Source organism: Vulpes lagopus, chromosome 8 (genome assembly GCF_018345385.1).
Source record: "Vulpes lagopus strain Blue_001 chromosome 8, ASM1834538v1, whole genome shotgun sequence".
NCBI lineage: Eukaryota > Metazoa > Chordata > Mammalia > Carnivora > Canidae > Vulpes > Vulpes lagopus.
Window position 1 is genome coordinate 50,693,402 of NC_054831.1, and position 12,791 is coordinate 50,706,192.

Here is a 12,791-nt window from a genome sequence, read left to right on the forward strand (position 1 = left end):
GAAAACTAAGGACACCTGGCTGGCTCAGTCAGCAGAGCATGCAACTGTTGAACTAGGGATTTTGAGTCCAAGCCCCATGGTGGGCAGAGAGCCTACTTTTAAAAAAGAGGAGGGGGACTGGTAGTGGGAGAGAGCAGGGAGGAGTTGAGGAGGCAAAGCTAAGTGCCTCCGGGGCCCTCATAACTATTTGAGAGGTACTGAAAAGATCTTTATCTGCCCACATAATTCAAGCTGGTTCTCCTCTTCCTCCTTCCTTCATTAGGCCTCTCTCTTGGCTAGAATCCAAATAAGACTTAGAGGGTTAATCATGCTCTTTGAGACTTTCCTACTGCAGTTATAAAATGCAACCACCAAGATCCCCTCCCCTTCCTGATGTCAGGTTCATTTAACTACTTTCAAACTGTTAACTCAGCAAACCAATAATTGGAGGCCTCTCAGAGCAGTGCAAAGGCAGCTCTGTAACAACTTCAGGATCATGGTTGTAAAGAGAAAAACATTTTTTCTCAACTCTAATGTTTATCAGATCCCTAGTATAATAAAAGAAAGATTCATAAAACCATGACCCATTTTTCAGATTTGGGAGAAGTGGCAATTGAGAAAAATCTGTTTATCCAAAAAAGGTGTTGAATCAAAGAAAACAGGCCACCACCCCTTCTACTCACCGTCTTTCTAACAGCTCTGCTTTAATCAGAGGAGTTAAGCAGCATCTCCAAGCCACTACGGTCACAAGATCAAGATCAGCTCAGTAAGTTAAGCCACAAGAAGTGACACACCGTAACTGAGACCACTATCATGTAGGGGGAGAAGTTAATTGAGGCAGGAAAAGATCTTTTCAGATCTCAACGATCCACACAGAGATGCTGGAACCAGTCACAGTGACAAAGGCAGCACCTTGGGACATCCACATCTGTGGCCAGCAGGAGTGTGAGGAGCAAGGGTTGTTGGAGGTAAGGGCACATCCCAGATCACAGGTGCTGCAGTGCATACCAGTGAACCACCATCCCTAAGAATTAAAGAAGTCCTGTGACTCAGTATCAGTAAGGAAAGGCTACCTTGAAAAAATGACTGTCCTCCCATAGATCTACAAAATGGCTCTGCCTCTCCTCCCAGGAGATGAGACCCCATACTCCTCCCCTTCAAAATCAGAACTAAGGGACACCTAGGTGGCTCAGGGGTTGAGTGTCTGCCTTCAGTCCAGGGCGTGATCCTGGAGACCCAGGACCCAGTCCCACATCGGGCTCCCTGCATGAAGCCTGCTTCTCCCTCTGCCTGTGTCTCTGCCTCTCTGTGTGTCTCTCATGAATAAATAAAATCTTTAAAAAACAAAAACACAAAATCAGAACTAAGATAAGACACAAGTTAAAGAATGAAGATGTTTTACATCTCTCTCAACTTACAGAATGAAAAGACCAAAGATGAGCTGCAATTTTGAACCTCGCTTATCTACAAACATTAACAGTGGGGGATAAAACAGATTGGCCAATTACAGATTTCCTAGTTGCTTTTGACTAGTTTACCCTGACATCACTAGCAATCACACAGGTGCAAAATCCTGGTGTGATGTGAAAGCTGTTTTGTCCCCGTGGAAGGTAACTTACACATTTAATAAAACCTCATAGTATGAGGTTCGGTTTGTTTCCCTGTCCCTCACTCCCCTGTCCCCAAACCTTTTACAAGATATGCTGTCTGTATGTATTACATACAGGTATGCATATACAACTAAAATAGCTTTCTACATTTCTCCAACACTTGATATTTCTAACATGGCTAATAGTTTTTATAGATGTGTATTTGTGCCTTTTGCTGTACCCCAATACATTTCCTATTGCATATATCTTTAAGTTCTCCATAAGCTAGTGTGGCTCACTCACAAGTATTCAGAATGCATTAAGTTCCATACCTGCCTGGTATCACTTTTAGGTTTAGCATATCCAAATTTAACTTCCTGTGGATCCAATTAAGTATCTCATTATAGCCTCCATTCCTACACTAAAGTCAGTGTTGGTAAAGACATATAAGAAGAAAGCTATCAAGAAGTTCTAGTATTTAGCTAAGGCAATACTAGAACTGATATTTAAATTTTATTTTTTTAAAGATTTTATTTATTTATTTATTCATAGACACACACACACAGTGAGAGAGAGAGAGAGAAAGGCAGAGACACAGGGAGAGGGAGCAGAGAAGCAGGCTCCACGCAGGGAGCCTGACGTGGGACTCAATCCCAGGTCTCCAGGATCCCGCCAGCCGAAGGCGGCGCTAAACCACTGGGCCACCGGGGCTGCCCTGATATTTAAATTTTAAAGCATCTTTGGAAGCCAGTAACTTTCCCTCACAGTGGCCCTAAGTATATTTTAAGATTGCTAACTCTTAACTTTAGAATTTCTCATTTTTTCAAAAAAACAAGAATTATGTTTAACAATGAGCTTCCTTTGTTTAAATCACTCTGCTCCCAGGACACAAGAGTATGAAGGTTAGGTTTTGTTTTTAAATAAACTCTGCCCCCAAGGTGGGGCTCAAATTCACCACCCCTGAGATCAAGAATCACATGCTCCACTCCCTGAGCCAGCCAGACATCCCCCTAAAGGTTAGTTTCAAAGAACAGACCTGGCAGCCCAGGTGGCTCAGTGGTTTAGCGTCGCCTTCAGCCCGCAGGTGTGGTCTTGGAGACCCGGAATCAAGTCCCACATCAGACTCCCTGCATGGAATGGAGCCTCCTTCTTCCTCCGCCTGTGTCTGTGCCCCCCACCCCCATCTCTCTCATGAATAAATAAAAATCTTTAAAAAAAATAAAAATAAAGAACAGACCAAGCAAAAAGCTAAGTATTTTGTGAATACCTACTATTCACATACTTTTCTTGTGAGGGAGGGTGCTGGGAAGGGGTGCAGATGGAGAAGAGACTCCCAAGCAGACCCTGCTGAGCAAAGAGCCAAACAGAATCCTGCAAACCTGAGATCACAACCCGACCTCAAGCCAAGAGTCTGACACTTAACCAACTGCACCAGCCAGGTGCCCCATGTCTACTATTCATATTAAGTCAATTATGTAATATGTTCCATTACCAAATTCTGTATATGAATTTTAAACCAGATGCAGTACATTCGCTTTATTTGCATTCCATGGGTTTCTATGTTTATGAGTATCTCTAAGAAATTGAATTTTAAAAACTAAAAACTTGACTGTATTTTCATAATTCCTTTTATTATAAAAACAAAGATATAATTTCAGAGAAAAATTTGGTCTAAAAAAGAAAAATTTGGTCTATCACACTATTATTTTCATAATATATATAAAGTCCGATTTTTTTTAAAGATTTTATTTATTTATTAATAAGAGACAGAGAGACAGAGAGAGGCAGAGACATAGGCAGAGGGAGAAGCAGGCTCCATCAAGGGAGCCTGATGCAGGACTTGATCCCAGGACTCCAGGATCACACCCTGGGCCAAAGGCAGGTGATAAACCGCTGAGCCACCCAGGGATCCCCCATAAAGTCCAATTTTAATCTGACAATAGTCTACCTATACTTTTCAAACTTCCTGTGTTTCATATTATCACTCAGAGAAACTGATGCTTCCCCATTTTCATGCCTTTATGAATGTCAAACCATCACTCTGAAAATCAATTTAAAGAATAATCTGATGGATTAGAAAAACGGGTGTGCCAATGGATAGATACATGACAAAGCAAGTATAGAAATTAGATAGCAGTTATACAGGTGTTCAATGTAGAATTCTTTCAATTTTGCTGAACATATGAAAAATGTTTTTAGAACAGGGACGTCTGGGTGGCTCAGTGATTGAGCGTCTGCCTTTGGCTCAGGCTGTGATCCCGGGGTCCTGGGATGGAGTCCCACATCAGGCTCCCGAGAGGGAGCCTCCTTCTCCCTTTGACGGTGTCTCTTGTAAGTAAATAATCTTTTTCAAAAAGTTTTTTAAATGGTCTTTTGGTTTGGGTTTTTTTCTTTTTTTTTTAGATTTTATTTAACTTATTTGACAGAACACACACACACACACAAGCAAGAGAAGCAGCAGATGGAGAGGGAGCCTGAAGCGGGGCTCGATTCCAGGACCCTGGGGATCCTGACCTGAGCCAAAGACAGACGCTTTATGGACTGAGTCACTCAGGTGCCCCTGAAAATTTTATAATGAAATCTTGGGAGATTAACATCCCATTTTCAAGGTCCATCTCAATAGCCAATACAGAATACTATTTTTCTTGATGGCATTTAACCCTTTCTATCATATACTATAGTTACTTATAGGTTATACCATCTCCCTACAGGATCTACGTTTGAATCATTTTTCTATCATTCTGATGCATCTAGTACAAACAATATCCTGTACACAAAAATCATTTAATAAGTGAGGGAAATAATAAAAGTACTTTGACCATCTACAGAAAATAAAATAATCATGGATCTTTATAGTTATACTAGTATGAACACTAACATATCATGAGCGTACAGAAAGCTAAAATATAAAAGACCCATGGCTCAAGAAAAAAATTTTTGCAACTATATATTTACAATATAGCAGACAATATAACATGCAGACATCAAATTATAATACACAACAGCGTGAATTAAGAGATCACCAGGCATTCACTGAGAGAAGGCAAAAATGCCTTCAGGCAGGAACTGAGAACAGACCTGAGCTTTGCAGACTAAGGAAAATTTTTAGAACTTCCAGTAGAGGCATGAGATGACCCAAGTCCTGGGGACAGGACGGTCTAGAATTTAAAGAAACCTAACCTAGGTGAATGACTAAAAAGATGGAAGTTAACATCTCCAGAGACAGAAGAGCTAACAGACTTGAGGGCACCAAGCAGCAAGAAAAGAGTGTGCTAAAGAGAACATCCAAGTCGACAATTAAGGAAAGGGTTAACCACCTAGACCATAAACACAATCAGGGAACTCAGGATGGGAATCTCATCTCAGAGTAAGAGGAAATATAGCATGCTTCGGTTTAAACATGTTCCATGAGAGGTAAAAGTGGAACATGTATGGCCTTTAAGTAACTGGAAACCAGGACAACAGAGGGAATAAGTTATCTAGAAAAGAACACAAGAAAAAGTCCACAACTTGTCCGGAGGTATCTTTAGGTTTGAATATAGAAGAAAAAATTAATGAGTTACTCAACCAGAGGAGAAGCCAGAATGAAATGAGGATAGTCCAATGTAACTGAGTCCCCGGTAAGAAAGGAAGCAGTGGTCAACGGGAACCTGAGAAAGAAGACTTAGACACTCCCCTGAGCATCCTTAGTGACTTCTTTTTTTTATATATATAAATTTTATTATTTATTCATGAGAGACACAGAGACATAGGCAGAGGGAGAGCAGGCTTCATGCAAGGAGCCTGATGTGGGACTTGATCCCCAGACTCCAGGATCACGCCCTGGGCTGAAGGCAGGCACCAAACTGCTGAGCCACCCAGGGATACCCTCATTAATGACTTCTGACCATAAAGACGGCAAGCTTCAGTAATCCTGAGAAACCAAAAATCGGGGGCCACAGAAGCTCATCACACAGCTCCAGCTCACTTTCTTCTGTAAAAAAAAATATAGCCTGAAATAAAGGACACATGTTGCATTTCTGTCCTCATTTACTTTTTTTTAATTTTTATTTATTATTTATGATAGTCACACAGAGAGAGAGACAGAGGCAGAGACACAGGCAGAGGGAGAAGCAGGCTCCATGCACCGGGAGCCCGACGTGGGATTCGATTCCGGGTCTCCAGGATCGCGCCCTGGGCCAAAGGCAGGCGCCAAACCGCTGTGCCACCCAGGGATCCCTCTGTCCTCATTTAAAGTAATGCATTAGGGACACCTGGGTGGCTTGGTGGTTGAATGTCTGCCTTTGGCTCGGCTCGGGGAATGATCCCACGATCTGGGATCAAGTTCCACATCGGGCTCCTTGTGGGGAGCCGGCTTCTCCCTCTGTCTGTGTCTCTGCCCCTCTCTCTTGTGCGTCTCTCATAAATAAATAAAAATAAATAAATAAATAAATAAATAAATAAATAAATACTTAAAAAAAGAATTTAAAGTACTGCATTAAGGTGAAAATTCACTAATAAACTGGAAAGGTACTGCAAATTTAGCTTTCTAATTTTATTTGGCATAATATCAAAACTAGTTCGCTTTTTTTTTTTTAAACCTTATGTCAGAGCTATATAAGGATGGATGAAAAAGAAAAAAAAAAAAGAAAAAAAGGAAAGCATCCCAAAAGCCTTCCAAGTGGCAAGAATAATTCGAACCAAGCCTCAGTATTTGCAGTGCTTAACCCACAAATTTATAAACCATAGGCTGACTGAATGAAGTAAAGTGGGATGCCAATGAGGGGGAGGAGGCTTTAAAAAACCATACGAAATCACTAATGTACAAAAGTCCATGTTCACATTTCATATGTTCCTTAGGAAACCACAAATAAGCAGTAATTCTCTACAAAGAATTTCTGTGTCACTGACATGAGTTGTTAGTCCTTATCAGGAATTAGTAAAAAGGGAGAATTCTTCCAGACTTTGGTATATTTACATACAGCATATCCACTGGAACACAAGCCCTCACCCCTTCAGAAACCAAAATATACACTTCTCAAGTTCATCTGATCCCTTCTGTTTGATAACTGAGGAGAAGCCCATACCAACTTCAGAATTTTGTACACATCAAAAAAAGGTGGTTATCTGACCCAAGGCAGGTCCCAGGGGTTTGCGCCAAAGGCAAGTCTCTGCAAGTTGTCACTGAAGGCCAAGGCAAATGTTGAAAGAAACAGGGCTAGATCCATTCTGCTCACTTAATATTCCCATGCTCTGTACAACTAAACGCTCCTTTGCTCTCTCCAATCACCATAGGGTTTATACTGCCTCTCCAAGAGGATTCCAGGAAGCCCCAAAGTTAGGGCACACATGCAGTAAAGAAAAAAAAGAAAAAAATCAGCCAATTAAATTCCCATGATGCCAGGTACTGGGTACTTTCCAAGGGCAGAGTGTTCTAGAAAAATGCAAATAATTCAGGCTCTCCAAAGAAATTCCAGGCAAATACAGACAGCTGCTATCTTAAAAAATCATAAGGAATTGTAGTCTAGGAGCTTGGATGGAGAGGCACAGACACAGGCAAAACATTTTCAGCCTATCAGGGATTCTAACTCACCACTGAGTATTCTTTCCGCTCCCTCCCTGTTTTTTATGTACCCTTAAAAAGAGTCCCTGTGCTGCGCATGGTATCTAGCCACATTTGTGTTCAATGCCAATGTGATAGCCTCTCAGTAAGAGGGGGTGGAGAGGTTGTCTCAATGAACTTTAACTTTTTTTTTTTAAGTTTACATGAAGGTGCCTGGGTGGCTCAGTCGATTGCATCTGCCTTCAGCTATCTGCCTTCAGCTCGGGTCATGATGCCTGGGGTCCTGAGATCCAATCCCTTGTTGGGCTTCCTGTTCTGTGGGGAGTCAGCTTCTTCCTCTGGCCCTCTCCCCTGCTCACGGGCACCCACGCACACTCTCTCAAATAAATAAAACCGTTTTAAAAAATAAAGTTTACATGACAATTAAGAATGTCTTCTTTCGGGATCCCTGGGTGGCGCAGCGGTTTGGCGCCTGCCTTTGGCCCAGGGCGCGATCCTGGAGACCCAGGATCGAATCCCACGTCAGGCTCCCGGTGCATGGAGCCTGCTTCTCCCTCTGCCTGTATCTCTGCCTCTCTCTCTCTCTCTGTGACTATCATAAATAAAAAAAATAAAAAAAAATAAAAAAAAAAAAAGAATGTCTTCTTTCCTGTATTTAAGTGTTTGCCACTCTAAGAAAAGCTGAAAAAAAATCAAAAATAGAAATCACCACTCTGGCCACATCTCTCCTAAAGATCTGCCACAAAACCATAGGTAAAATAAAAATAAAATTCTTATAATCGTCAATTAAGGGATTCATACTTGACACCAACACCAATTTTGGAATTACTGGGGGGGAGAAAAGTGCCAGCCATTAAGACCGGTTACATTGGTCCCACCTACCTTTTTCAGTCTTCAGCAAATATGATCTCAATTTGGCTGCATAATTCCCTTACTCATTTTTAATGTTCTTAACTCATGCTCCCTTCCCCAATACATATATTGAAATCTTCACTACGCTGTAAAACAAGGTTTTCATCAAGGTAATTTCAGTAACAAACTATTAAGTTGGCCTCACTGGGAGGCCATTCTGTAAGTTAGAGTGTGCAGCAAGAAAACAGCTGTCATCCCTGCACTAAGGACTGTGGCTATTTAAATCACTCCACCTGCAAATTACAAATCTGAATTACAGAAGATGAATTTTAAAATAAAAATAAAAAAAAACATTTTTCAAACAATCAGTTGACAAGCCAAATTTAAAGAAACATCATTCCAAAATAAAGAATTATCTGAGATATCTGTTAAAATTTTAAGTTGCTTTATTTAAGTCTCATTGTTAATTGTTGAAGCATTCTTTTAACACAGATGCTCCAAATAATGTCAAAACAAAAAACAAGAGTCAACTTAAAACTGCTACTGTGGGGGGAGGGGTTGGGGAAACAGAATCAGAGCTCAGGATACTACTTCCCAAGCTCTAGAAAGCTTTCTATGTTGGGGGGGGAGGGGGGACGACACACACGACTGATCTTGGAAATGAAGTTTCACTATTTATAAATAGTGTACATGGTTTAAAAGACCCCGGGGTTTTCCAAAAGTCTTAGCTCCCACTTTGAGTGTAACCTTACGACAGTTATAGCCAATATTAAAACAAGTGTAAAGCAGATGTAATGTACTATCCCTACAAATACAAAATGCATAACCTGCAACCAGTGTCCATGGAACTAGTTTATAAACTCTTTAACAGCTTTTCAACTATTCTGTCCTATGCAAATAATTCAAATTCTCTGGCAGCCCCAGGAAGTTAAAGCACAAGAAACTATATTTAATTAAAGATTCAGTCTAATTCCCAGTAGTAAATCACAGGAAATATTGAGTTCCAAAGCAGCCTCTCCTCAGTTCTAAAACAGTTAGGTTTTGGTTGATTTGCATTTTAAATTTGATCTTTTTAAGCTAAAAGTCAGAATAAAATTTGTCCCTTTTATGAATCTTTAAAACAGGGATGTTTTTCGAATCTGAGAAACTTGGTTTTAACAAATAACTCATTTTTATGAAAACTGTAACCAGAAGACTAGGTATGAGTTAGAATACTTAAGGTCGTTTTTTTTCTGCTTAAAATATCCTTTTACTCAAAGTGAAAATGCACTTGCTGTAATCTGACTTGCACCAACGGACTCTCATTACACCTGAAACATTTACTCACTCGAGAATGGCAGCCTGCTCCCTCCCAAAGCCGCACTAAGAGCTGCCACTGGGCCTCCCGCCTCCAATTCTGAACAAATTAAAAATTCTATGATCACTTAATGGATCTTCTAGCTACGATAAGCATATTCTTAAAGATAAAATTATAATTGCATTTGGGCAAAAAAAATTTAGAACAATTAAGAAACCAATAAAAAAAATAGTTGGGGGCTTGATTTGGCCTTAGAATCTTTTTAAATTTTGGGACCCCCGGGTGGCTCAGCAGTTGAGCGCCTGCCTTCAGCCCAGGGCTGAAGTCCCTGGAGTCCCAGGATTGAGTCCCACACTGGGCTCCCTGCATGGAGAGGCCTGTTTTTTCCCTCTGCCTATGTCTCTGCCTCTCCCTCTCTCTCTGTGACTCTTGTGAATAAATAAATAAAATCTTTAAGAAAAAAAAATAAAGCACTAAAATTTAAAAGTCTAGGTCATATTCCTAGTTTAAGAACACTCTAGTTTGGAATCCCTGGGTGGCTCTGCAGTTTGGCGCCTGCCTTCCACCCAGGGTGTGCTCCTGGAGTCCCAGGATCCAGTCCCACGTCGGGCTCCCTGCGTGGAGCCTGCTTCTCCCTCTGCCTGTCTCTGCCTGTCTCTCTCTCTGTCTCTCATGAATAAATAAAAATCTTAAAAAAAAAAAAAAAAAAAACACAAAAACCCTCTGGTTTAAGGCCATGAGAGGCAAAACTAAACCTAATCCCCAAACACCGCCTGCCTCCATCTTGAAAAGGCCCCTCCAGCTAACTGGGGTAAACTGTGTCCATTTCCAAGGACTTAAAAGAACGGGGTAGGCACACACAGTACTTTGAACATCCAAAATAAAATTTTTTTTCTTAAATGGCAAACTCTGTATGATAAACAACTCAAGCAGGGTTGATAGATGAGCCAGTCAAGTACTTCAAAAGTTAAGCTGGATTCCGCAGACAATTCTGATCTTGTGGCTTAAAAGAACACACGCCCACCTTAGGAGGAGGACGCACTTTACTTTTTTGAAACACTCGGTAAAACTGCGTATAATGTCTAATAATGAGATTGTAACTGGTACCTTTACTCTAAAACACACTGTGGGAAAAATAAAATCCTGGCTCCTTCTCCACCGGCTTCACTGCGTCATGAGTGACTTGACCTTTGACACACATTAGCCACAGACACGACAATGCGTGTAGGACGACCGTGGTGTGGCCGACTGGCAGCCGCGCGGCGGGAGAGGGGCTGAGGAGGAGGTTCTGCGCCAGACTTTGCTCTCTCCCTCCACCGGCGACCTGTGCCAGTGAGGAGCCGGCGGCTCCGGGGGGCCTCCGCAGGCCTGCCCTAAACCCCGGGGGTCTCCGCCTCCACGGACGGAAGTACCTGTCCGCGCCCGGAATCCCTCCGGGTCCCCTCTGACAGGCCGAGAGGGCCAGGCGCCCCCTCTGCAGTCCTCGGTCGAAGCGGGGCGTCCCCTACACGTTCCTGTGACGCGCACCTCCACTGGGAACTCCCCCGAAACACTCATCACGGAGCCCCTGCCTTGCCCCTCGCCTCGTACTTCCGAAGCTCGGGAACACTTAGGTGGCCACGCGACAGAAAGGTACACACACTCCCAGCTCCCGCCGCCCGAGGCAGCCTCTCCACGCTAATTAAAGGCCTCGATCGTGGGCGAGGCCAAGTTTGGGGGCACTTCCTGGCGGAGGGCAGCGCTCGCAGCGCAGCGCTCGCAGCGCAGCCCCGCGGCCCGGCGGGGAGCGGCGCCCCACGCCGGCGCGCTGGCCCTTTAAAGGCGCGGTCCGCCTGCGCCTGCGGCCCCGCCCCCGCCGCCGCCCCCGCCGCCGCCCCCGCCGCCGAGGGTCACACTTGAACTTTAGCTCGCCCCGCGCCGCCCGCCGCCCGCCGCCCGCCGCCCGCGCCCGCGCTCCGCAGGCGGTGGCCGCCTCTTAGCACGTGTTGGATGCACTACTCGGGTTCGGCGCGCCCGGGACCCCGGCCCCTGTACTCGAGGCCACTCCGCAGGAAACCAAAACAAAGCAAGACGGACGCCGGCCTCCAAAATGCGCGGCCAGCCCCGGGGCCGGCTCGCGACCCGTCCCGCCACCTACAGCGCGGTCACCGCGCGGCGGGGCCCCGAGGAGCCTCGCCGCGCCCTCCTCCGCCCAGCGCGGCGGAAACCGCTCTGCGGCGCAGCCCAAGGCCGGGGGGACGCGCGCCGCGGCCAAGAGCAGCCGCCCTCGGCCCTCGCGGCCCCGGGGGAAGGGAGCAGCGGCAGGGGTCCTCCCGGGCGTGGGGCAGCAGCTCCCAGGATCCGCTTCCCCTTTCACCGGCGAGCTTTCTGCCCGCTCTGCGCCCACCTGTAGTACTTCTTCACTCCCCACTTCTCCGGGAGCCCCTTCCCCGCCCCGCTCGAACTCTCCCCGGCGCGCTCACACACGGCGACTCCCGCGCCCCGGCAGGTCTCGGGCCGACCCGCCGCTCGCGTCTGCCGCTCCTGGCGCGCTCCCTGCACGCGCTGCCCGCAGGAGGCCGAGCGAGCGTCCAGCTGCGCCTCACCTGCCCCACCACGACCTCCGGTGGAGGCGGGGGTCCCCGCGCCCCCCGCCCCGTCCGGCCGTGCGCCCCAAAGCCACTCACCTTCCAGCCCGCCGAGCTGTTGCTGTCACCCTTATCCTTGAAGTAGGGCACGCTCTTGACCATCCACTCGTAGATCTGCGACAGCGTGAGCCGCTTCTCGGCCGAGCTCTCGATGGCCTTGGTGATGAGGTCGGCGTAGGACAGGTTGCCCCACGCGTTGCGCCGGGACGAGCTGCTCTTTCGCGGCTGCCCCGCGAGCGGCCCGGTGGCGGCCGGGGGCACCGGCGGGTGCTGAGACAGCGGCCCGGGTGGCGGCGGCTGCGGCGGCGCGGGGTGCAGGCAGCCCGCCTCCGGGCCCTGGAAGTCCCCGCACAGTCCCCCGGTGGCGGCAGCTGCGGCCGCCGCCGCCGCCACCGCCGCCGCCGCCGCCGCGGCCGCCGCCACGGAGCCCGGCGCCTGCGGGAAGTCCCCGGTCTCCTCCAGCAGGCTCAGGTTGCTCATGAAGTCGGCGCTGACAGCGGCCGCCGGGGCCGAGGGCAGGCCGGCGGCGGCGTCGGGGTTGGCGGCCGCGCCGCCCGACGGCGCCGGGCTGGAGGTGGCCGAGTTGGACTGGCTGAACTCCGGCCTGGGCAGCGGCCAGGTGCACGAGCGCGGCCGGGGCAGCGGCTCGAAGTCCGGGTCGATCTCCACCACCTGGGGCGCTTCGGCCATGGTGACCCCCACCCCTCCCCCAGCCGCCGGAGCCGAGGGGTCGCGCGCAGCACGGGGGGCCGAGGGGGAGGGGCGCGAAGAGCCGGTCCGGGACTGGGGGGGCGAGGTCGGCGCCTCGAGGCGAAGAAGACCGGGACGAAGGTGCGGCGGAGTGGAAGCGCGAGCCCAAAACTTAACTTCGCGCGTCCATCACCCTCGGAGCTCTTCCAGGTCCC

At 47.0% G+C, this 12,791-nt stretch overlaps 1 protein-coding gene across 1 annotated transcript in view; it reads right to left on the reverse strand.

Annotated features, from left to right (window-relative positions):
- FOXO1 (forkhead box O1) overlaps nt 1-12,576 on the reverse strand; it is a 102,278-nt gene extending 89,702 nt beyond the window's left edge. Inside the window, exon 1 of the mRNA XM_041765419.1 lies at nt 11,926-12,576. Within this exon, the coding sequence (XP_041621353.1) occupies nt 11,926-12,576 (651 nt within the window). The remainder of the gene's footprint in view (nt 1-11,925) is intronic.
- Nucleotides 12,577-12,791: the final 215 nt, after the last annotated feature.